The sequence below is a fragment of the Hordeum vulgare genome, chromosome 3H (assembly GCF_904849725.1).
Source record: "Hordeum vulgare subsp. vulgare chromosome 3H, MorexV3_pseudomolecules_assembly, whole genome shotgun sequence".
In the NCBI taxonomy this organism is placed as follows: domain Eukaryota; kingdom Viridiplantae; phylum Streptophyta; class Magnoliopsida; order Poales; family Poaceae; genus Hordeum; species Hordeum vulgare.
This window is the reverse complement of record NC_058520.1, coordinates 550,239,446-550,267,278: the sequence shown is the minus strand read 5'-3', so window position 1 is coordinate 550,267,278 and position 27,833 is coordinate 550,239,446. Positions and strand designations below refer to the sequence as shown.

Genomic DNA, 27,833 nt, shown 5'->3' with positions numbered 1-27,833 from the left:
AACATCACTTATGTTCCGTGACGTTTCAAAACGTCTTCGGTGCCTTGCTTCTAAGCCATTAAGTATTTTGCACTGAACTATCGTGTAGTCATCAGAAACGTGCATGTCGGATGTTCACAGCATCCACAGACGACGCTCGAGGTGCAGCACACCGAGCGGTGCATTAAGGACATAAGCCTTCTGCGCAGCAACGAGGACAATCCTCTTCAAAGTTTGCTACTATCAACTTTCAACTAAATTTTCTCTAGGAACATATAAAAACAGTAGAGCTATAGCGCAAACTACATCGTAATTCGCAAAGACCATTAGACTATGTTCATGACAATTAGTTCAATTAATCATATTACTTAAGAACTCCCACTCAAAAAGTACATCTCTCTAGTCATTTGAGTGGTACATGATCCAAATCCACTATCTCAAGTCCGATCATCACGTGAGTCGAGAATAGTTTGAGTGGTAAGCATCTCTATGCTAATCATATCAACTATATGATTCATGCTTGACCTTTCGGTCTCATGTGTTCCGAGGCCATGTCTGCACATGCTAGGCTCATCAAGCTTAACCCGAGTGTTCTGCGTGTGCAACTGTTTTGCACCCGTTGTATGTGAACGTTGAGTCTATCACACCCGATCATCACGTGGTGTCTCGAAACGAAGAACTGTCGCAACGGTGCACAGTCGGGGAGAACACAATTTCGTCTTGAAATTTTAGTGAGAGATCACCTCATAATGCTACCGTCGTTCTAAGCAAGATAAGGTGCAAAAAGGATTAACATCACATGCAATTCATAAGTGACATGATATGGCCATCATCATGCGCTTCTTGATCTCCATCACCAAAGCACCGGCACGATCTTCTTGTCACCGGCGTCACACCATGATCTCCATCATCATGATCTCCATCAATGTGTCGCCATCAGGGTTGTCGTGCTACTCATGCTATTACTACTAAAGCTACGTCCTAGCAATATAGTAAACGCATCTGCAAGCACAAACGTTAGTTTAAAGACAACCCTATGGCTCCTGCCGGTTGCCGTACCATCAATGTGCAAGTCGATATTATCTATTACAACATGATCATCTCATACATCCAATATATCACATCACATCGTTGGCCATATCACATCACAAGCATACCCTGCAAAAACAAGTTAGACGTCCTCTAATTTTGTTGTTGCATGTTTTACGTGGTGACCATGGGTATCTAGTAGGATCGCATCTTACTTACGCAAACACCACAACGGAGATATATGAGTTGCTATTTAACCTCATCCAAGGACCTCCTTGGTCAAATCCGATTCAACTAAAGTTGGAGAAACTGACACCCGCCAGTCATCTTTGAGCAACAGAGTTACTCGTAGCGATGAAACCAGTCTCTCGTAAGCGTATGAGTAATGTCGGTCCGAGCCGCTTTGATCCAACAATACCGCGGAATCATGAAAAGACTAAGGAGGGCAGCAAAACGCACATCACCGCCCACAAAAACTTTTGTGTTCTACTCGAGAAGACATCTACGCAGGAACCTAGCTCATGATGCCACTGTTGGGGAACGTCGCATGGGAAACAAAAAATTTCCTACGCGCACGAAGACCTATCATGGTGATGTCCATCTACGAGAGGGGATGTTTGATCTACGTACCCTTGTAGACCGTACAGCAGAAGCGTTAGTGAACGCGGTTGATGTAGTGGAACGTCCTCACGTCCCTTGATCCGCCCCGCGAACCGTCCCGCGATCAGTCCCACGATCTAGTGCCGAACGGACGGCACCTCCGCGTTCAGCACACGTACAGCTCGACGATGATCTCGGCCTTCTTGATCCAGCAAGAGAGACGGAGAGGTAGAAGAGTTATCCGGCAGCGTGACGGCGCTCCGGAGGTTGGTGATGATCTTGTCTCAGCAGGGCTCCGCCCGAGCTCCGTAGAAACGCGATCTAGAGGAAAAACCGTGGAGGTATGTGGTGAGGCTGCCGTGGAAAAGTCGTCTCAAATCAGCCCGAAAACCTCTGTATATATAGGTGGGAGAGGGGGAGCCTTGCCTTGGGGTCGGCCGAGCCAAGGGGGGAACGTCTCCCCCCCAAACCGAGTCCTACTTTGTTTGGTGGGTGGAGTCCTTCTTTCCTTTCCCACCTCCTCCTTTTTTTCTCTTTGATTTTCTTCCTATGGCGCATAGGGCCTTCTTGGGCTGTCCCACCAGCCCACTAAGGGCTGGTGTGCCACCCCCAAGGCCTATGGGCTTCCCCGGGGTGGCTTACCCCCCCCCCCCCCCTGGTGAACTCCCAGAACCCATTCGTCATTCCCGGTACATTCCCGGTAACTTCGAAAACCTTCTGGTAATCAAATGAGGTCATCCTATATATCAATCTTCGTTTCCGGACCATTCCGGAAACCCTCGTGACGTCCGTGATCTCATCCGGGACTCCGAACAACATTCGGTAACCAACCATATAACTCAAATACGCATATAACAACGTCGAACCTTAAGTGCGCAGACCCTGCGGGTTCGAGAACTATGTAGACACGACCCGAGAGACTCCTCGGTCAATATCCAATAGCGGGACCTGGATGCCCATATTGGATCCTACATATTCTACGAAGATCTTATCGTTTGAACCTCAGTGCCATGGATTCATATAATCCCATATGTCATTCCCATTGTCCTTCGGTATGTTACTTGCCCGAGATTCGATCGTTAGTATCCGCATACCTATTTCAATCTCGTTTAGCGGCAAGTCTCTTTACTCATTCCGTAATAAAAGATCCCGCAACTTACACTAAGTCACATTGCTTGCAAGGCTTGTTTGTGATGTTGTATTACCGAGTGGGCCCCGAGATACCTCTCCGTCACACGGAGTGACAAATCCCAGTCTCGATCCATACTAACTCAACTAACACCTTCGGAGATACCTCTAGAGCACCTTTATAGTAACCCAGTTACGGTGCGACGTTTGATACACATAAAGCATTCCTCCGGTGTCAGTGAGTTATATGATCTCATGGTCAGAGGAACAAATACTTGACACGCAGAAAACAGTAGCAACAAAATGACACGATCAACATGCTACGTCTATTAGTTTGGGTCTAGTCCATCACATGATTCTCCTAATGATGTGATCCCGTTATCAAGTAACAACACTTGCTTATGGCCAGGAAACCTTGGCCATCTTTGATCAACGAGCTAGTCAACTAGAGGCTTACTAGGGACAGTGTTTTGTCTATGTATCCACACAAGTATTGTGTTTCCAATCAATACAATTATAGCATGGATAATAAACGATTATCATGAACAAAGAAATATAATAATAACTAATTTATCGTTGCCTTTAGGGCTTATTTCCAACAAGATGGACATCACCATGATAGGTCTTCGTGTGCGTAGGAAATTTTTTGTTTCCCATGCAACGTTCCCCAACAATAAGTCCCACCCTGGAGGTTATACATGTGGCGAACGATGGGCTCTGCCCGCTACACTTCAGCGTCTAGCTGTGTCGGGCACGCCCTGTTACTCGCTAGTACTTGTTCTCAAAAGTAGTTGTGGCGGGTGACACGACCTACCTGCCACTGATTTGAGGTCACCTATAAGCCCTTTCTTAGTAGCGGTGGCCGGGGGGTTGTGGAGCAAGGGTAGCGGTTGGGGACAGTGGAACTCCCTCGCGAAGTAGTCGGATCACTACTCCTTCCCCCTCTGACGCGGCTAGGCGATCAGGTTCTAGAACCAATGGAAGGCGTTCTTACCCACGATGGGTCATGCTCTTGCAGCATCTCCGTCACCTGATGTATCTCCTTGGTGGTTGGGATGCTCATCCCCTAGCGATACAGCCCCTCCAGCACGACGATCTTCTCATTGGTCCGCACCCAGCATGTGTTTGCCAACGCCTCCGCTTCCTTGACTTGGAGTTGGGAGATAGCGGCAAGGAGAGTGGCGCTGGCGGACGGGGAAGGGAAAGGGACATGCGGGTGGAGGCTTCGTTGCCGTGGTCGACGCTCTCCATGGCTATCTTGGATGGATTGATATGGACCTTATTTGTGCTTGGCTAGCTTTTGTGTTTGTGTGGGATTACGATCATGTGGTGTGCCGGGGTTTTCGACGGTGATTGAGGGCGTAGGGTTGGAGGCGAGAGGGGCGCGGAGGGCGTCCACACAGGCGCCGAATCGCACTATCCTAGCCGTGCTGCCGCGCGGTCAAAAAGTGCCAAGAGGGTGAGCGAAGAGACATTGTCTTGAAATACATTAGTTGACTCTCGGTCACTGCCAATGAGCCATTTTGTTTGTGGGCCCATATGTTAGGCACTATATAGTCAGCTCACATAAGTCAATAAAGCACCGTAGCGTAACCTGACTCATGTGTTAGCTATGTGTTATGCACCACGCTTTCTATGATAACAGTAAGAGACCACATATAGTAACGTATAAGCTGAAATCATTACAAAAAATTAACTTACCAATTATAGCGCGTAAAAGGCGCATGGACAGTTATGCTTCCTCTCGCTCTATTTGCCCATTCTGACCGCCCGTGTTGCCGCGAGGTCAAAAGATGTGTAGTCGACTCGTGGAGAGGACCTCAAATTGTCTTGACGTACATCAGGTGACTCCATGTGAGTGACAAGTGGGCCAGTTTATTTATAGACCCCTATGCCGGCCGCTATAAAGTCCACTACCATAAGTCAAAGAAGCACCGCATGGGGGGTGACTCTTGTGCGAGCTATGTGTCATGCACCGTGCTTGTGTGATAAAAATAAGACACTCCATATATAGTAACGTACAAACATATATCAATACGCAAAGTTAACTTTATAACAAGTACAACATGTAAACAAGGCATGGCTAGTTGTGCTCCCTTTGGATATATTCTCCTATCTAATGACTATGCGGTCAAAGAGCGACTCACGGGGGTCAAATGATTTTTGTTTTTCTCCCCTAAAGGGTAAGCCACTTTCTTAGTTCTTGGATCTATGTAGAAATATGCACGAGTTTGTATGTTTTGAAAATAAAATATATGGAACAAAAATAAAAGAGTTGTATGAACACCAAATACACCAGCGCTCTTCTCTGATACCATTTGACTAGAAAATAACTCCGTACCAAGTAAAGCATGTAAATAGCGCATGGTCTACTATTCTCCCATGGATCTTTTTGATTATCTACTAACTCACACGATTAAACGTCTCCATACCCTCCTCCTATATGGATGGGGTGATCGCGGGGTGATGAGACTCATGTGCTAGCTAATTGTTGTTTACCGAGTGAAAATGGTAAGAAACTGCACATATAAGCCGATATTCCAGTGATATGTGATTGGAAAATAACTTCTTACCAAGTTCGGCATGTAAACAACAAATGCCCTATTTTGCTCCCTTTGAATCTATTTGACCGTATAGTAACGCACACAGTCAACCGATTTCTACACCTCCCCCCACTTCTTGTCCTCACATGCACTTTTCTGTGGTATCATTGGACTGGACAATAACTTGATGCCAAATATAGCATGAAGATGGTGCACGGCCATCCGTTCTCTTTGCGGATCCATTGACAATTCAAACAGTTTATGTCTCTTGTTAAAAACAAGGCCAGATTAATCACATTCCTTTTTCTTTGGAAGCAAAACCTTACCATTGTTTCCATTTTCATTTCCATAAGTTAAATGATGATTTGATGCACGTGCACATGATTTACTAATACATCTTCAACGTATCTATAATTTATATATTATTTTATATTGTTTTTTAAACTAACCTAATAACTCAGTGACCAATTCCAGCTCTTGTTTTCTGCATGTTTTTCTTTTTTGAGGAAATTCATACTAAACAAAGTCCAAACACAACAAAACTTTTTAAAGATTTTTTTGGACAAAAAGGGAACCTAGAAGCTTTGGGAGAAGAATAGAGAATGCACGAGGGAGCCATAAGGCATGGGGCGTCTGGGTGTGCGGCGCGCCCATGTGCCTTATGGGTCCCCCTACCTTTGTTTGACCTAAAACTAGTCCTATAAATTCATATCTCTTCATAAACCCTCAGAGCAATACCCGAAACAATTTTATCACCGTAGCAAGCCTATGTTCTTCTCCGATCCCAACTAAAGGCCTTTTCCGATACTCTATACCGGAGGAGGGATCGAGTACGAAGGTCATCTTCATCCATTGTTATCTCTCTCTCTCCCTCTCCCTCCCTCTCTCCCTCCCTCCCTCTCTCTCTCTCTCTCCCTCCCTCCCTCCCTCCCTCCCTCTCTCCCTCCCTCTCTCTCTCCCTCCCTCCCTCTCTCCCTCCCTCTCTCTGTCTCTCTCTCTCTTCCTCCCTCCCTCCCTCCCTCTCTCTCCCTCCCTCCTTCCTCTCTCTCTCTCTCTCCCTCTCTCTCTCTCCCTCCCTCCCTCCCTCTCTATCCCTACCTCTCTCTCTCTCTCTCCCTCTCTCTCCCTCTCCCTCCCTCTCCCTCTCTCTCTCTCCCCTCTCTCTCTCCCTCTCTCTCCCTCTCCCTCCCTCTCCCCCTCCCTCCCTCTCCCCCCCTCTCTCTCTCTCCCTCTCCCTCTCTCTCCCTCTCCCTCCCTCCCTCTCCCTCCCTCCCTCCCTCCCTCTCTCTCTCCCTCCCTCCCTCTCTCTCTCCCTTTCCCTCTCCTCCCTTTCTCTCTCACCCTCTCTCTCTCTCTCTCTCTCTCTCTCTCCCTCTCTTCATTTGTGATGTTCAATACAATGATATTTTTGGAGATCTATTCAATGTAATTCTCACGGTGCATTTGTTGGGATCCAATGAATTGTGAGTTTATGATGAGATTATTCATTGAAAGTAATTGAGTCTTTCCAGATCTATTATGTGTAATTTTGCTATGTATAATTTCTGATCTATGAGTTTTCTTTGGCCAACTTAATGAGTAGATCATCAAAGGGAGTGGTGCATAAAAACTTTGGGGGTCCAAACTCAAAGGTTATATTCAAAAAATATCTTTTTGTTAAGTTTCTGACCGAAACATTCAGGGATTTTGGAAATCAAAATGTGTACTCGAGCATCTCATGTATTAGCATATTTGGAATACACATGATCATAAGATACTACAGAAGTGCCTCTTCACAAAGGTGTTTAAAGGTGGGTTATTTAAAAATATAAGAAATACATACTTAGTCAACAATCTTGGGCTTGTAATTTATATTGGAAGAATACATATAGTTAGAAAAAGATTTGACTAGTTAAGTTCAAGCTCATTTTTACCCATTTTCTCGAATTAAAACAGAGAACGTAATGCAAAGCTTATAAGGGTCAAATTTGTGTAATTTTGTATGTGGCAGTAACCGCCAAAACTTTAGGTATGCCGAGCAAAATTGTAGTTTGAGCTAGAGCATGGTACTTATCTCGTCTAGAATGTATACACTGTGTGCTTTACACTTTGTGACCTAAACAACTAATCGAACAATATACCTCTTTTTCTCACAAGAAAAAAAGTTATATACACCTCTGAGTTTCTCTAAGGGGCTGTCTGGAGCGGTTATAGTTTGTGTGTACCAACATGTACTTTCATCTCAAGCAAGAACAAAGCGTTGGTAGACATTCAAAACTTACAATTATTTCAAATAGGCCTTTAAAAGAAAAGGGAAAATATATATTCTTATCAAAAGGGGTGATACCTGAAATCTATTGAGAACATTGGCAACTGTTTCACGCCCATGATCAGATGAATGATACGATGAACTAAGCTAAAACCAAAAATCGTATGAAAAATCATCGTACGCAAGGTAGTTTTGAAAACGAAAATAGAACATGCACCTTGCAATAAAAAAATAACTGCACTAATTCAATGACATTTAACATGGTTTCCGATGCACGCTTCAAGTTTATGAAGCAATACACTTTCCTCCTAATTAAATATAAGTAAAGCAACATTGCAAATAAATATTCCATGAAAGAAAACGGGTACATCTACTCAATGGCTTGTCCATGAGACTGGGAGATAGCCTATATGATTTCAACAAAGTACTTGTCCAGCACGGCAATCATGCATCACCTTCAGTGGCCTTCACCAAAGAAGTCATAGATCGACAACGATCTGTCTGTTGGGGATCTTGGGACTCTCCGTCTCCCAAGAGATCGACCCTGAGGTTGATGGCCTCGCGGAGCCAACGCTCCTAACACGGCGGGTCTTCTTGCGATTTGCAAAGGTGGGGTACTGTGGGAACAGATTCAGAAGCACGGGGCGGTTGGAGTAGGCGTTACGCGCCCCGTAGCTGCCGGCGGTCGGGGGGAGCTGGAGCGCGTGCGTTTGTTGAGTGTTGGAGTTGTTCGGAGATGCTGCCTGGTAATACATGGCGGCCTGCGCCTGTGCCTGTGCCTGTGCCTGTGCATTGCCATGCGCCATCGTCTCCGCACTTGGGTACATTATCGGCGGCTGCATCTGTGAGTAGTAGGTTGGATTAGCTGCGGCCTGCGTTGCTGGCCCTGACATGTAGCATGGCTGCTGCATGTACGTTGCTGCAAGGAAAAGAAAAATGGATCCAACAAAAAAATAGCTTAGTATAACCACCGTTTTAGTGCTTATTTGGATTGAGGGTATCTTATTTGTGTTCCCCGTATTTTGCTCAACGTCAAGCAAAATATCAGAAAGCAGAAAGCACATAAACTTACGCTGAATATCCAAATAGATTTCTCGTGATAATAAATAAATTTGGTTTCGTTGAAAGTCAAAGAAATGGGCGAAACAGGCGCAATATAAATCGATCATGGTAATTTTAATCAAGTTATTGATAAATAAATAAAAGATGGTACAAACACAAACTACTCGCTGCCGGGACGACGGCTCGCAACACAAGCAATGTTGCAGGTGCGATGACTACTGCTTGATCCAACAACTATCGAGGTACAGCTCCTACGGCCAGCTAGCAAAAAAAAAAAAAAAAGCTACCCAGCTGATCTTTGCAAAAGATCAGCCGTTTGACACATAGTGCTGGCACTGAAAATACACTTTAATTCCTAGTTGTATATGCATCATATATTAAAAAAAAGTTAAATAGATTTAAAATATTTTTGATTAAAGTTGGCTTTTGTTTTGCACTAGTATAAAAAAAATCACGGAAAAAAACCAACATTGACTTCTGGACAAAAACGACAAAATGTATTTGGTATTATAGGTCATTATTCATACTATTTTAATTGAAAATTTGCTTTTTTGAAAAGACGTCAACGTGTAATTTTCTTTTTTGTGGAATTTTTCTTACATGTACAATAGAATGTCTTATTTTAAAAATATTTTCAGACTTTTTTATTTTTTATTAAATTGCAATATTTTTTCGTACATGCACCCAGGAACCAAACGTTCCCATCCGAAACGCCAGATGCTACTACAAGCGAAAAGATGGAGCTACCTTGCATCCGTGCGTGCATGTCGTGAGCAAAAAGAAGATAATCAAGCAAGCAAAGCAACCTTGTGCGTGCATGCACAAAACAGCCGACATATAGTACAGCTACGTGCTGCATCATGTCACTTTCTGAAGCGATGACTATAGATGAGTCAACATTGATGCGTGCTGGTAATTTGCCCAGATGGATACCATCTCATCCAATCACATCGACCAGCTTTGACCAGCAGACGCATGAAAGCCGTGGGGGTTTGCATGGAAAATCGTAGATGCATATATCTTTTCCAGATAAACCCCAAACGTAAAGCCAGGCTAAGAAACGCACAAGCTCCTTTTTTGGAAGCTAATCAATCAAGACGTACATGCCAATTGCCAAAAGCAGATTTAATTGAATGGCCGGCCTGTCCAAGGCAGAGATGGAGGGTTCATGTGAGGACGTACGTACCTTCTCCGTTGCATGCAGGAGTATTCGGCGCCGGCGGCGCCTGCAGCTGGAACGGGGAGAAGGGGTGGCCGGGGGGGCTGTGGAGCACGGGTAGCGGCTGGGGACGGCGAAACTGTCTGGCGAAGTAGTCGGATCGTTGCTGCTTCTCCATCTGACGAAGCTGGACCATCTGGTTCTGGAACCAGTGGAAGACGTTCTTACCCTCGATGGGGCCGTGCTCCTGCAGCCTCGCCGTCACCTGATGTATCTCCTCGGCGGTGGGCGTGCGCATCCCCTGGCGGTACAGCCCGTCCAGCACGGCGAGCTGCTCCCTGGTCGGCACCCAGCGTGGCTGGGAGAGTGGCGCTGACGGATGGGGAGGGGAAAGGGACAGGCGGGTGGCCGCTTCGTCGTGGTGGTCGATGCTCTCCATGGATCGCTACGAAGGATGTATATGGATCTTCTCTGAACTTGGCTAGCTTTTGCATTTGTGTGCGCTTGCGGTCGGGCGGGGTGCCGGGGGTTTTAAAGGTGATTGAGGGCGTAGGGTTGGAGAGGAGAGGGTGCGCGCGCGGGGCGCGTGCACCGGGCAGACCGTGCTGCCGCGCGGTCAAAAGGTGCCGAGAAGGTGAGTGGTGAAGGGCTCAGATTGTCTTGACATGCATCAGTTGACTCTGGGTCACTGTCGATGGGACATTTTGTTTGTGGGCCCATATGTCAGCAACTGTAAAGTCGGCTCACATAAGTCAAAGAAGCACCGCAGGGTATCGTGACTCGTATGCGAGTACACCGCGTTTCTGTGATAACGATAAGACGCCACATATAGTAACGTACGAGCTGGTATCATTATGAAAAAATACCTTTATACCAATTATAGCGCGTAAAAGACGTAGGGCCAGTTGTGCTTCCTCTGGATCTATTCGCTCATCCGGACCGACCGTGTTGCCGTGAGGTCAAAAGTGTTTGGAGTGCGCCGGCGAAGAAGGGCTCAGATTGTCTTGACGTACATCAGGTGACTCTAGATCAGTGACAAGTGGGCCAGTTTGTTTATGGGCCCGTATGCCGGCTACTATAATTAACTGTTGGGGAACGTCGCATGGGAAACAAAAAATTTCCTACGCGCACGAAGACCTATCATGGAGATGTCCATCTACGAGAGGGGATTTCCGATCTACGTACCCTTGTAGATCGCACAGCAGAAGCGTTAACAAACGCGGTTGATGTAGTGGAACGTCCTCACGTCCCTCGATCCGCCCCGCGAACCGTCCCACGATCTAGTGTCGAACGGACGGCACCTCCGCGTTCAGCACACGTACAGCTCGACGATGATCTTGATCCAGCAAGAGAAACGGAGAGGTAGATGAGTTCTCCGGCAGCGTGACGGCGCTCCGGAGGTTGGTGGTGATCTAATCTCAGCAAGGCTCCGCCCGAGCTCCGCAGAAACGCTATCTAGAGATAAAACCGTGGAGGTATGTGGTCGGGCTGCCGTGGCAAAAGTCGTCTCAAATCAGCCCTAATAGCTCCATATATATAGGAGGAGGGGAGGGGAGGCTTGCCTTGAGGCTCAAGGAGCCCCAAGGGCTGCGCCACCAAGGGAGGAGGAGTCCTCCTCCAATCCTAGTCCAACTAGGATTGGAAGGTGGAGTCCTTCTCTTCTTTCCCACCTCCTTTTTTCTCTTTGATTTTCTATCCATGGCGCATAGGGCCTTCTTGGGCTATCCCACCAGCCCACCAAGGGTTGGTGCGCCACCCCCAAGGCCTATGGGCTTCCCCGGGGTGGGCTCCCCCCCCCCGGTGAACACCCGGAACCCATTCGTCATTCCCGGTACATTCCCGGTAACTCCGAAAACCTTCCGGTAATCAAATGAGGTCATCCTATATATCAATCTTCGTTTCCGGACCATTCCGAAAACCCTCGTGACGTCCGTGATCTCATCCGGGACTCCGAACAACATTCGGTAACCAACCATATAACTCAAATACGCATAAAACAACGTCGAACCTTAAGTGTGCAGACCCTGCGGGTTCGAGAACTATGTAGACATGACCCGAGTGACTCCTCGGTCAATATCCAATAGCGGGACCTGGATGCCCATATTGGATCCCACATATTCTACGAAGATCTTATCGTTTGAACCTCAGTGCCAGGGATTCATATAATCCCGTATGTCATTCCCTTCGTCCTTCGGTATGTTACTTTCCCGAGATTCGATCGTCAGTATCCGCATACCTATTTCAATCTCGTTTACCGGGAAGTCTCTTTACTCGTTCCGTAATACAAGATCCTGCAACTTACACTAAGTTACATTGCTTGCAAGGCTTGTGTGTGATGTTGTATTACCGAGTGGGCCCCAAGATACCTCTCCGTCATACGGAGTGCCAAATCCCAGTCTCGATCCATACTAACTCAACGAACACCTTCGGAGATACCTGTAGAGCATCTTTATAGTCACCCAGTTACGTTGCGACGTTTGATACACACAAAGCATTCCTCCGGTGTCAGTGAGTTATATGATCTCATGGTCATAGGAAGAAATACTTGACACGCAGAAAACAGTAGCAACAAAATAACACGATCTACATGCTACATCTATTAGTTTGGGTCTAGTCCATCACGTGATTCGCCTAATGACGTGATCCAGTTATCAAGCAACAACACCTTGTACATAGTCAGAAGACCCTGACTATCTTTGATCAACTGGCTAGCCAACTAGAGGCTTGCTAGGGACAATGTTTTGTCTATGTATCCACACATGTATATAAGTCTTCATTCAATACAATTATAGCATGGATAATAAACGATTATCTTGATACAGGAATTATAATAATAACTATATTTATTATTGCCTCTAGGGCATAATTCCAACAGTCTCCCACTTGCACTAGAGTCAATAATCTAGCCCTCACATCACCATGTGAATTACATTGTAATAAATCTAACACCCATACAGTTCTGGTGTTGATCATGCTTTGCCCGTGGAAGAGGTTTAGTCAGTGGGTCTGCTACATTCAGATCCGTGTGCACTTTGCGTATATTTACGTCCTCCCCTTTGACGTAGTCACGGACGAGGTTGAAGCGTCGTTTGATGTGTCTGGTCTTCTTATGAAACCGTGGTTCCTTTGCTAAGGCAATGGCACCCGTGTTGTCACAGAACAAGGTTATTGGATTCAGTGCGCTTGGCACCACTCCAAGATCCGTCATGAACTGCTTCATCCAGACACCCTCCTTAGTCGCCTCCGAGGCAGCCATGTACTCCGCTTCACATGTAGAATCAGCTACGACGCTTTGCTTGGAACTGCACCAGCTTACCGCACCCCCATTAAGAATAAATACGTATCCGGTCTGCGACTTAGAGTCGTCCGGATCTGTGTCAAAGCTTGCATCGACGTAACCCTTTACGGCGAGCTCTTCGTCACCTCCATACACGAGAAACATCTCCTTAGTCCTTTTCAGGTACTTCAGGATATTCTTGACCGCCGTCCAGTGATCCACTCCAGGATTACTCTGGAACCTGCCTGCCATACTTATGGCCAGGCTAACGTCCGGTCTAGTGCACAACATTGCATACATGATAGATCATATGGCTGAAGCATAGAGGACGGTGCTCATATGCTCTCTATCTTTATCAGTTGCTGGGCACTGAGTCTTACTCAATCTCGTACCTTGTAAAACTGGCAAGAACCCTTTCTTGGACTGTTCCATTTTGAACCTCTTCAAAACTTTATCAAGGTATGTGCTTTGTGAAAGTCCTATCAGGCGTTTCGATCTATCCCTGTAGATCTTAATGCCTAGAATGTAAGCAGCTTCTCCTAGGTCCTTCATAGAGAAACTTTTATTCAAGTAATCCTTTATGCTCTCCAAAAACTCTACGTTGTTTCCAATTAGTAATATGTCATCCACATATAATATTAGAAACGCCACAGAGCTCCCACTCACTTTCTTGTAAATACAAGATTCTCCAACCACTTGTATAAACCCAAATGCTTTGATCACCTCATCAAAGCGTTTATTCCAACTCCGAGATGCTTGCACCAGTCCATAAATGGATCGCTGGAGCTTGCAAACCTTGTTAGCATTTTTAGGATCGACAAAACCTTCGGGTTGCATCATATACAACTCTTCCTTAAGGAAACCGTTAAGGAACGTCGTTTTGACATCCATCTGCCATATTTCATAATCGAAAAATGCAGCTATTGCTAACATGATTCTGACGGACTTAAGCATCGCTACGGGTGAGAATGTCTCATCGTAGTCAACTCCTTGAACGTGTGAAAAACCCTTTGCCACAAGTCGAGCTTTATAAACGGTCACATTGCCGTCAGCGTCCGTCTTCTTCTTAAAGATCCATTTGTTCTGAATAGCCTTGCGGCCCTCGGGTAGTACTTCCAAAGTCCACACCTTGTTTTCATACATGGATCCTATCTCGGACTTCATGGCCTCCAGCCATTTGTTGGAATCTGGACCCACTATTACTTCTTCATAATTTCCAGGTTCATTGTTGTCTAACAACATGATTGACAAAACAGGATTACCGTACCACTCTGGAGCAGCACGTGGTCTCGTAGACCTGCGCAGTTCGATAGGAACTTGAACCGGAGTTTCATGATCATCATCATTAACTTCCTCCTCAACCGGCGTCGCAACGACAGGGGTTTCCCCTTGCCCCGCGCCACCATCCAGAGGGATGAGAGGTTCGACAACCTCATCAAGTTCTATCTTCCTCCCACTCAATTCTCTCGAGAGAAACTCCTTCTCGAGAAAATCTCCGTTTTTAGCAACAAACACTTTGCCCTCGGATTTGAGATAGAAGGTGTACCCAACTGTCTCTTTTGGGTAACCTATGAAGATGCACTTTTCCGCTTTGGGTTCCAACTTTTCAGGCTGAAGCTTTTTGACATAAGCATCACATCCCCAAACTTTAAGAAACGACAACTTTGGCCTTTTGCCATACCACAGTTCGTATGGTGTCGTCTCAACGTATTTTGATGGTGCCCTATTTAAAGTGAATGCAGATGTGTCTAATGCATAACCCCAAAACGATAACGGCAAATCGGTAAGAGACATCATAGATCACACCATCTCTAATAAAGTACGATTACGACGTTTGGACACACCATTACGACGTGGTGTTCCAGGCGGTGTCAACTGTGAAACAATTCCACATTGTCTTAAGTGAGCACCAAACTCGAAACTCAGATATTCACCCCCACGATCAGACCGTAGGAACTTGATCTTCTTGTTACGATGATTCTCAACTTCACTCTGAAATTGCTTGAACTTTTCAAATATTTCAGACTTGTGCTTCATTAAGTAGACATAACCATATCTACTCAAATCGTCAGTGAAGGTGAGAAAATAACGATATCCGCTGCGTGCCTCCATGCTCATCGGACCGCACACATCGGTATGTATGATTTCCAACAAGTCACTGGCACGCTCCATTGTTCCGGAGAACGGAGTTTTAGTCATCTTGCCCATGAGGCATGGTTCGCACGTGTCAAGTGAATCAAAGTCAAGTGACTCCAAAAGTCCATCGGTATGGAGTTTCTTCATGCGCTTTACACCAATATGACCTAAGCGGCAGTGCCACAAAAACATGGTGCTATCATTGTTAACTCTAACTCTTTTGGTCTCAATGTTATGTATATGTGTATTATCACTATCAAGATTCAATATGAACAATCCTCTCACATTGGGTGCATGACCATAAAAGATGTTACTCAAATAAATAGAACAACCATTATTCTCTGACTTAAAAGAGTAACCGTCTCGCAATAAACAAGATCCAGATATAATGTTCATGCTCAACGCAGGCACTAAATAACAATTATTCAAGTTCATAACTAATCCTGATGGTACCTGAAGTGAAACTGTGCCGACGGTGATTGCATCAACCTTGGAACCATTTCCTACGCGCATCGTCACTTCATCTTTCGCCAGCCTTCGTCTATTCCGCAGTTCCTGTTTCGAGTTGCAAATATGAGCAACAAAACCGGTATCGAATACCCAGGCACTACTACGAGAGCCGGTTAAGTACACATCAATAACATGTATATCAAATATACCTGATTTTTCTTTGGCCGCCTTCTTATCAGCCAGATACTTGGGGCAGTTGCGCTTCCAGTGACCCATACCCTTGCAATAGTAGCACTCTGTTTTAGGCTTAGGTCCAGCTTTGGGTTTCTTCGTCGGATTGGCAACAGGCTTGCCGCTCTTCTTTGAATTACCCTTCTTCCCTTTGCCGTTTCTCTTGAAACTAGTGGTCTTATTCACCATCAACACTTGATGCTCTTTACGGAGTTCAGACTCTGCGACTTTCAGCATCGCAAACAACTCGCCGGGTGACTTGTTCATCCCTTGCATGTTGTAGTTCAACACAAAGCCCTTATAGCTAGGCGGCAGTGATTGAAGAATTCTGTCAGTGATACCCTCTTGTGGGAGTTCAATCCCCAGCTCAGCTAGACGGTTTGAGTACCCAGACATTTTGAGCACATGTTCACTGATAGACGAATTCTCCTCCATCTTGCAAGCATAGAATTTATCGGAGGTCTCATACCTCTCGATCCGGGCGTTCTTCTGAAAGATAAACTTCAACTCCTGGAACATCTCATATGCTCCATGACGCTCAAAGCGATGTTGAAGTTCTGGCTCTAAGCCATACAAGACTGCACATTGAACTACTGAGTAGTCCTCCTTACGTGTTAACCAAGCGTTCTTAACATCTTGGTCAGCCGTAGCGGGTGGTTCATCTCCTAGCGCAGCATTAAGGACATAATCCTTCTTCCTAGCTTGTAGGATCAACTTAAGATTACGAGCCCAGTCTACAAAGTTGCTTCCATCATCTTTCAACTTAACTTTCTCTAGGAATGTATTAAAATTCAGGGTGACTGTCGCGTGAGCCATGATCTACAACACAAATATATTCAAAGTGGACTTAGACTATGTTCAAGATAATTAGAGTTTAACTTAATCAAATTATTTGCTAAACTCCCACTCAAAAATACATCTCTCTAGTCATTTGAGTGGTTCATGACCCACTTACACTAGCTCAAGTCCGATCATCACGTGAGTTGAGTATAGTTTCAGTGGTAAGCATCCCTATGCTAATCATATCAACTATATGATTCATGATCGACCTTTCGGTCTCATGTGTTCCGAGGCCATGTCTACACATGCTAGGCTCGTCAAGCTTAACCCGAGTGTTCCGCGTGTGCAACTGTTTTGCACCCGTTGTATGTGAACGTTGAGTCTATCAAACCCGATCATCACGTGGTGTCTCGAAACGACGAACTGTAGCAACGGTGCACAGTCGGGGAGAACACAATTTCGTCTTGAAATTTTAGTGAGAGATCACCTCGTAATGCTACCGTCGTTCTAAGCAAAATAAGGTGCATAAAAGGATTAACATCACATGCAATTCATAAGTGACATGATATGGCCATCATCATGTGCTCCTTGATCTCCATCACCAAAGCACCAGCACGATCTTCTTGTCACCGGCGCCACACCATGATCTCCATCAACGTGTCGCCATCGGGGTTGTCGTGCTACTCATACTATTACTACTAAAGCTACATCCTAGCAAAATAGTAAACGCATCTGCAAGCACAAACGTTAGTTTAAAGACAACCCTATGGCTCCTGTCGGTTGCCGTACCATCAACGTGCAAGTCGATATTATCTATTACAACATGATCATCTCATACATCCAATATATTACATCACATCGTTGGCCATATCACATCATAAGCATACCCTGCAAAAACAAGTTAGACGTCCTCTAATTTGTTCTTGCATGTTTTATGTGGTGACCATGGGTATTTAGAATGATCGCATCTTACTTACGCAAACACCACAACGGAGATATATGAATTGCTATTTAACCTTATCCAAGGACCTCCTCGGTCAAATCCGATTCAACTAAAGTTGGAGAAACCGACACTCTCCGGTCATCTTTGAGCAACGGAGTTACTCGTAGCGATGAAACCAGTCTCTCGTAAGAGTACGAGTAATGTCGGTCCGAGCCGCTCCGATCCAACAATACCGCGGGATCAAGAAAAGACTAAGGAGGGCAGCAAAACGCACATCACCGCCCACAAAAACTTTTGTGTTCTACTCGAGAAGACATCTACGCATGAACCTAGCTCATGATGCCACTGTTGGGGAACGTCGCATGGGTAACAAAAAATTTCCTACGCGCACGAAGACCTATCATGGTGATGTCCATCTACAAGAGGGGATTTCCGAGCTACGTACCCTTGTAGATCGCACAACAGAAGCGTTAAGAAATGCGGCTGATGTAGTGGAACGTCCTCACGTCCCTGGATCCGCCCAGCGAACCGTCCCACGAACCGTCCCACGATCTAGTGCCGAACAGACGACACCTCCGCGTTCAGCACACGTACAGCTCGACGATGATCTCGGCCTTCTTGATCCAGCAAGAGAGACGGAGAGGTAGATGAGTTCTCCGGCAGCGTGACGGCGCTCCGGAGGTTTGTGGTGATCTAATCTCAGCAGGGCTCTGCCCGAGCTCCGCAGAAACGCGATCTAGAGGTAAAATCATGGAGGTATGTGGTCGGGCTGCCGTGGCAAAAGTCATCTCAAATCAGCCCTAATAGCTCCATATATATAGGAGGAGGGGAGGGGAGGCTTGCCTTGAGGCTCAAGGAGCCCCAAGGGCTGCGCCACCAAGGGAGGAGGAGTCCTCCTCCAATCCTAGTCCAACTAGGATTGGAAGGTGGAGTCCTTCTCTTCTTTCCCACCTCCTTTTTTCTCTTTGATTTTCTATCTATGGCGCATAGGGCCTTCTTGGGCTCTCCCACCAGCCCACCAAGGGCTGGTGCGCCACCCCCAAGGCCTATGGGCTTCCCCGGGGTGGGCTGCCCCCCCCCCCCCCCGGTGAACACCCGGAACCCATTCGCCATTCCTGGTACATTCCCGGTAACTCCGAAAACCTTCCCGTACTCAAATGAGGTCATCCTATATATCAATCTTCGTTTCTGGACCATTCCGGAAACCCTCGTGACGTCCGTGATCTCATCCGGGACTCCGAACAACATTCGGTAACCAACCATATAACTCAAATACGCATAAAACAACGTCGAACCTTAAGTGTGCAGACCCTGCAGGTTCGAGAACTATGTAGACATGACCTGAGTGACTCCTCGGTCAATATCCAATAGCGGGACCTGGATGCCCATATGGGATCCCACATATTCTACAAAGATCTTATCGTTTGAACCTCAGTGCTAGGGATTCATATAATCCCGTATGTCATTCCCTTTGTCCTTCGGTATGTTCCTTGCCCGAGATTCGATCGTCAGTATCCGCATACCTATTTCAATCTCGTTTACCGGCAAGTCTCTTTACTCGTTCCGTAATACAAGATCCCGCAATTTACACTAAGTTACATTGCTTGCAAGGCTTGTGTGTGATGTTGTATTACCGAGTGGGCCCCAAGATACCTCTCCGTCATACGGAGTGACAAATCCCAGTCTCGATCCATACTAACTCAACGAACACCTTCGGAGATACCTGTAGAGCATCTTTATAGTCACCCAGTTACGTTGCGACATTTGATACACACAAAGCATTCCTCCGGTGTCAGTGAGTTATATGATCTCATGGTCATAGGAACAAATACTTGACACGCAGAAAACAGTAGCAACAAAATGACACGATCTACATGCTACGTCTATTAGTTTGGGTCTAGTCCATCACGTGATTCTCCTAATGACGTGATCCAGTTATCAAGCAACAACACCTTGTACATAGTCAGAAGACCCTAACTATCTTTGATCAACTCGCTAGCCAACTAGAGGCTTGCTAGGGACAATGTTTTGTCTATGTATTCACACATGTATATAAGTCTTCATTCAATACAATTATAGCATGTATAATAAACGATTATCTTGATACATGAATTATAATAATAACTATATTTATTATTGCCTCTAGGGCATAATTCCAACATTAACTACCATAAGTCAAAGACGCACTGCAGTCTGGTGTGACGCGTGTGCCAGTTATATATCGTACACCGCGCTTGTGTGATAACAATAAAACACTGTATATATAGTGACGCACAAGCTATAAATATAGAAAATTAAATTTTTACCAAGTATAGCATGTAAATAACGCATGCCCAGTCACTAGTACAAAACGGGGCTATAGTCCCGGCTGGTAAGGGCCTATAGTTCATGTTCACCAACCGGGACAAACCACAAACCAACCGGGACTAAATGTCCCCGCCCCTGACGCGCTGAGTCAGACACATGGAAGGGTATTTGTCCATGTTCGTGGCAAACCGGAACTAAAGGCGGTGGGGAGCGGTCTTTACTTCCAACCGGGACTAAAAGGCAGCCTTACGTTGGGTTTTTATTTTTTCTGAAAGGAGGGGTTTAGGGTTTCATATATCAATCACACGCATCCATCCACTATAATCAAATATTATGTCATATAACTCATCATCATCTTACGTACTCATCTAACAACTCATCATCATCTTAATCATATGCCAAGTTAAAATCTCAGAAAACAGAAAAACATCATAATAGTCATCATGCATCATAATCGATCATGCCAAGTTAATATAAAAAAACTTGCCTCTCATAAGATCTAGTCCTCGCTCCTAGGTATAATGTCCTAAAACAGAATAACACCTATATCTCCGTGATGAAGCACAGAGATCCAACGTCTCGAGCTTGTGACTTGCGGTCCTTCTTTATTTCTCTCCATGCTTCAATTTGGAGCATTTTTTATTTGCGGTTAGTCGAGTATGGAGCATCGAACTCGGCCCTCAACGGGCTTTCAATTTTCATATGACCTTCTCGGTGCATCAACAGAGGCACTACATCATTTGACAGTTGTTGTTGAACAACATAATAATAGCCTAATTAGCAATGTAATCAGCACCATTTATATAATAGTAGAGCGTACTTAATTAGCAAACTCTTACCAAGAAATTTCGGGGAATGTCATCCGCCCTCAACCTATGCACTAGTGGCATGTAAAACTCATAATTTGGGCCAGTTCCCAAATTATACGGGAAGTTCTCCGTACCAACTAGGACACCAACAAGAAAGTAGATAAGAACATCCTTCTCCTCCCAAGTTAGATGTGATCCATACGTGTAGTGTGTCGTGTCAATTAATTTCTGTAATTCACTCGAAGAAACGAAGTAAGCTGTAAATTATAATTTAACAAATTTAGTATATGGATGAACACCAACTATTTTTAAATATAGAATGCAAATTACTTGAAAAATATGCATGGTTGACAAACTTACATGAAGGTAAAACAGGAATCATATCGACATCCACCCAAATGCCGATGTTACCTGCCATATTATCTTCAGGTCAAAGATCGAAGGTTATTTTCATACCCTCCTGAAATCCATATGCCTTTCAAAGATCCTCCCAATTTGGGCATCCTATTTCTATGTTATAAACTGCATACATTACTTTGATCATAAATGTGTGACCATGTATGGTCCTCAGGTTAGCTCTCCTCGTCTCCTTACTCTCGTGGTCTTCGAAACCGAACCTCTCCAACACATATCTTTTTGCATGACAAGGGAGGAACTAGTCGAATTGTATAAAACAAAAATTACACATTGAAGCAAAGAAACAGAAGTCATGCTTAATTACGAAAAAACACTTGCATCGTTGCGTACCATAGAAACTTCGAAGGTCTCGTCAAGCTTGATGCTGAAGAACATGTCGTCTCGTAGGTGAAGCCTGTCGCACAAACCCCGATAGTCACCACAATATTCACACTCCCAATAATCACCGTCACACATTTCATATTTTAATGTGGTAATTTAACTTATAATCCGTGAAACATGTTTGCAAATGCTTAAACAACAATCGTGACACTATATATAAAGAATTGAATATCTATATATAAACAGAATTTCATGAACACTATGAACATCGTATTACCTAACACTATGAACATCATACTATTTAACACTATATGAACATCGTACTACCTAACACTATGGAAATAATTTCAAAACATCTATATGAACATCGTACTGCCTAACACTATGGCAACAATTTTTGAGGGGAAATAGGGTGGGATCGAATGGTAGGTAAAAACCTTCATATTTGACCATTATTTTCTAAATGTCATACTGTGACACTATGCCTTTTTAGAAATTGACAAGGTCGTAAACCTTCATATTTGACCATTATTTTCTAAATTTCATTATTAATTAAATTATGTCTCTATCTTTCATGAAAATTCACATGGTAGGTACAACCTTAAGCAAGGAATGTGAGATATTGATGCACTAAGTTTGGTACATAACCGGAATATATATGTGCAAGTAATATACAGTTTGACTTATGGATATAGAAAATTATAGCCATGGACTCATATGTTTAATTGATTATACGATAATTACTGAAAAAGTATTAGATATGATAGCCATGGCGTCTCTCCGCCGCGCTTGGGCAGGTAGGTGACCATGGCGCTGCCGCACTCGATCGGGCATGGTGAGGGGTTGCGGCGATCAAACAGAAAGGGGGGAAAGGAGGCCGGTGGAGCTCACCGTGGGAGGAACAAGCGCAACAGGGGCTCGTTGGCGGGCAGGAGGGGCACGTGGAGGTGGCGTTGGCGTCCGGCTTCGGGGTGGCAATGTCGAGGACAGATTCGGCATCCTGGCGGTGTCGGGGCAGGGGCGTCCCTATCGGGGATCGAATGGGAGAGATCGGGCCCGAAACGGGCATGGGGATTTATATGGAGGGACCTTTAGTCCCGGTTGGAGCTATGAACCGGGACTAAAGGGTCTTTAGTCCCGGATGGTGGCTCCAACCGGGACTAAAGGTGGGGCGCCTGGGCCACTCGCACGCACCTTAAGTCCCGGTTGTAGCCACCAACCGGGACTAAACGTCTCTTTTCGGCGGCCCAATTCCGCACGGGAAGGGGACTTTAGTCCCGGTTGGAGGCTCTAGTCGGAACTAAAGGCCAATCTTTTCTTTTTTATTGTCTTTGTTTTTCTAAACACGATAGTTTTTTTTTTAATTTGAAATATCTGTTAGACTATTTATAGTTTTTGAATGAATCTTTTTTGTTTGGGTCAAAAAAAAAACTACAAAATTTCTATTAGTGCTAGTAGTTTTCAAATTTACATAGTTCAAATTTGATTTTTTTTTTAAATTTGTGTGAATCACTACTTTGTGAATAACTTTACTTTAAAAATAGATTTTTTAGTTATTATTTGTTATGATGTTTAATATAGTGTGTTTTATCATTATATTAAATGTGGTAATTTTTAGGTTGTTAAAAAATGAAATGCATTTGTAAGAGATGAGTATTCGTCCGAAACCCTAATACTTCGAAATAGATTGTCCAGTTTGTACACGAAGTGCATCCTATTTTTTGCCGTAACCCTCCCAACTTTTTAGCACATGCCATGTGGGTGAAATGATGATATCATGTCAAGTTTCAGCCTTTTCAGAGTTCATTTGTAGTGTTTTTCAATTTCAGGGTCATTTAGCTCAAAAAATCATTAAATGCATGGAAAATAGCAAATGAGGTGAGAAAGGGTTCAAAATTTGTGAGTTGGCTTTGAATGATACATACTGTGGGCACAAAAAGTCTGGAGTTGAAATAATATTAAGACAATGAAATGGCTTTGTAAGACATGAGTATTCATCGGGAACCCTGATACTTTGAAAGAGATAGTCTAGTTTGTACACGAAAGGCATCCTGTTTTTGCCGTAACCCTCCCAAAATATAGATTTCTTCTTCCACATGGGTGTGTGTCCGTCAACGTCATTCGGAACCGATTGTCCGCCAGGACCCTTTCCAAAAATTATTTTTAAATCCTTGACCATATGAAGTATATGATTACCAGTACGATGGTCACGCTTCTTCCGGTGATCTGCCTCACCTTCGAAATGCTTGCCTTCTGTTCTTAAGAGATGCTTGATCGGAAGAAATCGACGATGTCCTAGGTACACATTCTTCTTACATTTATCCAAGTATGTACTTTCGGTATCATCTAAACAGTGCGTGCATGTGTGGTATCCCTTGTTTGTCTGTCCTGAAAGGTTACTAAGAACATGCCAATCATCGATGGTTACAAACAACAACGCTTGTAGGTCAAATTCATGTTGTTTGTGCTCATCCCACACACGTACACCTTTGCTTTCCCACAGGTGTAAAAGTTCTTCAACTAATGGCCTCAGGTACACATCATTGTCGTTGTCGGGTTGCTTGGGGCCTTGAATGAGCACTGCCATCATATTGAACTTCCGCTTCATGCACAACCAAGGAGGAAGGTTATAGATACATAGAGTCACGGGCTAGGTTATATGATTGCTGCTATGCTCCCCAAAAGGATTAATGCCATCCGCACTTAAACCAAACCAACAGTTCCTTGGGTCACCTGCAAAGTCTGGCCACTCTCTCTCAATTTTCTTCCATGCCGACCCATCTGCGGGTACTCTCAACTTCCCGTCTTTCTTACGCTTGTATTTGTGCCATCGAATCAACTTGGCATGCTCTTTGTTTTGGAACAAACGTTTCATCCATGGTATTATAGGAGCATACCACATCACCTTGGAAGGAATCCTCTTCCTGGGGCGTTGGACCTCAACATCGTCACCAGGGTCATCGTGGCCGATCTTATAGCGCTCGACACCGCATACCAGGAATGCATTCAAATTCCAGTAGTCCTCACTTTAGTACAGGATGCAGCCATTAGGGCATGCATGTATCTTCTGCACCAATAATCCTAGCGGGCAGATAGCCTTCTTTGCTTCATACGTATTGTCGGGCAATTTTTTGTCCTTTGGAAGCATCTTCTTTAATAGTTTCAGCAACTTTTCAAAACCCTTGTCATATACACCATTATGTGCCTTCCATTGAAGCAATTCCAGTGTGATACCCAGCTTCTTCTTGTCATCTTCGCAATTTGGGTACAACAATTTCTTGTGATCCTCTAACATGCGCTGCAACTTCAGCTTCTCCTTTTCACTTGCGCAGTTTCTCTTTGCATCAGCAATGGTCCGACCAAGATCATCGGCGGGCTCATCTAGTGCCTCTACTTCAACTTCTTCCCCCGTTGTAGTATCATCGTATTCAGGAAACGAAGGATAGTTGTCATCATCCTCTTCTTCATTCTCTTCCATTAGAATCCCTCTTTCTCCGTGCTTGGTCAAACAGTTATAGCCGGACATGAAAACAGACGTAAACAGGTGGACGTGAATGACTCTTGACTTAGAGTAAGTTTTATCATTCTTAAAAACATCACATGGACAACACATAAAACCAACTCGCTGGTTTAGCTCAGCCGTACGCAGAAAACTCTCCAAGCCATTAATGAACTAGGGAGAGCGTCGGTCTTCGTACATCCATTGTCGGTTCATCTTGATTACACAAGACCGAAAAGACCAAATTAATACAAGTTCACACATAAGGTGTTGGGGATCGTAGTAGTAATTCAAAAAAAATCCTACGAAACACCGAGATCAAACTAGGAGAAACTAGCAACGAGAGTGGTAGAGTATCTTCATACCATTGAAGATTGCAAAGCGGAAGCGTTACTACGAACGCGGTTGATGGAGTCGTACTCGCGGTGATCTGATCCAAACACCGAACTTTCGGTGTCTCCGCGTTCAACACACCTACAGCCCGGGGACGTCTCCTCCTTCTTGATCCAGCAAGGAGGGAGGAGAAGTTGAGGGATAACTCCGGCAGCACGACGTCGTGGTGGCGATGGAGTTCTTGGCGAACTGGTAGGGCTTTGCCAAGCACCGCGGATGAGGACAGGAGGAGAGGTAGGGCTGTGCCGAGGGAGAGAGAGGGGGTGCGACAACCCAAGATGGAGGAGGGGGCGGCGCCCTAGGGGGTGGCTTGCCACCCAAGGCAGCCACCACGCCTAGGATTTTGCCTCCTTGGACTCCTTGTGCGCCTTGGGCCTCCTCCTTGGCTCGCACCAGCCCACCAGGGGTTGGTTCCCTTCTCCTTTCAACGCTCATTGGACCGCATACATCGGTTTGTATTATTTCCAACAAGTTGGTTGTGTTGGAAATATTCCCTAGAGGCAATAATAAATTAGTTATTATTATATTTCTTTGTTCATGATAATCGTTTATTATCCATGTTATAATTGTATTGATTGGAAACACAATACTTGTGTGGATACATAGACAAAACACTGTCCCTAGTAAGCCTCTAGTTGACTAGCTCGTTGATCAAAGATGGTCAAGGTTTCCGGACCATAGGCAAGTGTTGTTACTTGATAACGGGATCACATCATTAGGAGAATCATGTGATGGACAAGACCCAAACTATGAACGTAGCATATTGATCGTCTCGTTTTATTGCTATAGTTTTCTGCGTGTCAAGTATTTGTTCCTATGACCATGAGATCATATAACTCACTAGCACCGGAGGAATACCTTGTGTGTATCAAACGTCACAACATAACTGGGTGGCTATAAAAATGCTCTACAGATATCTCCGAAGGTGTCCGTTGAGTTAGTATGGATCAAGACTGGGATTTGTCACTCCGTGTGACGGAGAGGTATCTCGGAGCCCACTCGGTAATACAACATCACACACAAGCCTTGCAAGCAATGTGACTTAGTGTATGTCACGGGATCTTGTATTACGGAATGAGTAAAGAGACTTGCCGGTAAACGAGATTGAAATAGGTATGTGGATACCGACGATCGAATCTCGGGCAAGTAACATACCGAAGGACAAAGGGAATGACATACGGGATTATATGAATCCTTGATACTGAGGTTCAACCGATAAGACCTTCGGAGAATATGTAGGATCCAATATGGGCATCCAGGTCCCGCTATTGGATATTGACCGAGGAGTCTCTCGGGTCATGTCTACATAGTTCTCGAACCCACAGGGTCTGCACACTTAAGGTTCGGCGTTGTTTTATGCGTATTTGAGTTATATGGTTGGTTACCGAATGTTGTTCGGAGTCCCGGATGAGATCACGGACATCACGAGGGTTTCCGGAATGGTCCGGAAACGAATATTGATATATAGGATGACCTAATTTTATTACCGGAAAGTTTTCGGCATTACCGGGAATGTACAAGGAGTGACGAATGGGTTCCGGATGTTCACCGGGGGGTCCAGACCACCCGGGGGAAGCCCATAGGCCTTAGGGGTGCCACACCAGCCCTTAGTGGGCTGGTGGGACAGCCCAAGAGGCCCTATGCGCAGGAATCAAAAGAAAAAAAAGGGGAAGTGGGAAAGTGGAGAAGGACTCCACCTTCCAATCCTAGTTGGACTAGGATTGGAAGGCGAGGACTTCCCCCCTTGCTTCGGCCGACCCCTTGGGGCTCTCTTGAGCCTCAAGGCAGGTCCCTCCCCCTCCCTCCTATATATATTGAGGTATTAGGGCTGATTTGAGACAACTTTGCAACGGCAGCCCGACCACATACCTCCACGGTTTTTCCTCTAGATCGTATTTATGCGGAGCTCGGGCGGAGCCCTGCTGAGATAGATCACCACCAACCTCCGGTTCGCTGTCACGCTTCCGGAGAACTCATCTACCTCTCCTTCTCTCTTGCTGGATCAAGAAGGCCAAGATCATCGTCAAGCTGTACGTGTGCTGAACGCGGAGGTGTCGTTCGTTCGGAACTAGATCGGAACGGATCGTGAGATGGATTGCAAGACGGTTCGTGCAAGGGATCACGAGATAGTTCGTGGGACGGATCGCGGGACGGATCATGGGACGGATCGCGGGACGGTTCGTGGGACGGTTCGCGGGGCGGATCGAGGGACGTGAGGACGTTCCACTACATCAACCGCGTTTCTTAACGCTTCTGCTGTGCGATCTACAAGGGTACGTAGATCGGAAATGTCCTCTCGTAGATGAACATCACCATGATAGGTATTGCGTGTGCGTCGGAAATTTTTTGTTTCCCATGCGACGTTCCCCAACAGGTTGATCGCTCCATTGTTCCGTAGAACGGAGTCTTGGTCATCTTGCCCATGAGGCACAGTTCGCATGTGTCAAATGATTCAAAATCAAGAGACTCCAAAAGTCCATCTGTATGGAGTTTCTTCATGCGTTTGACACCGATATGACCAA

At 45.1% G+C, this 27,833-nt stretch overlaps 1 protein-coding gene across 1 annotated transcript; it reads right to left on the bottom strand.

Annotated features, from left to right (window-relative positions):
• Positions 1–7,758: 7,758 nt before the first annotated feature.
• Positions 7,759–10,270, bottom strand: LOC123440543 (WUSCHEL-related homeobox 5-like). The gene is made up of 2 exons (XM_045117107.1): positions 9,776–10,270; positions 7,759–8,446 (listed from the first exon to the last, which is right to left on the bottom strand). The coding sequence occupies exons 1-2, from the start codon at positions 10,185–10,187 to the stop codon at positions 8,007–8,009; spliced, it is 852 nt and encodes a 283-aa protein (XP_044973042.1). The 5' UTR covers positions 10,188–10,270; the 3' UTR covers positions 7,759–8,006.
• Positions 10,271–27,833: the final 17,563 nt, after the last annotated feature.

Coding starts and splice junctions, on each gene's coding strand:
- LOC123440543 (XM_045117107.1), bottom strand. CDS start 10,187: ATGGAGAGCATCGACCACCACGACGAAGCGGCCACCCGCCTGTCCCTT. Junction 8,447..9,775: donor TCCTGCATGCAACGGAGAAG/GTACGTACGTCC, acceptor TTTTCCTTGCAG/CAACGTACATGCAGCAGCCA.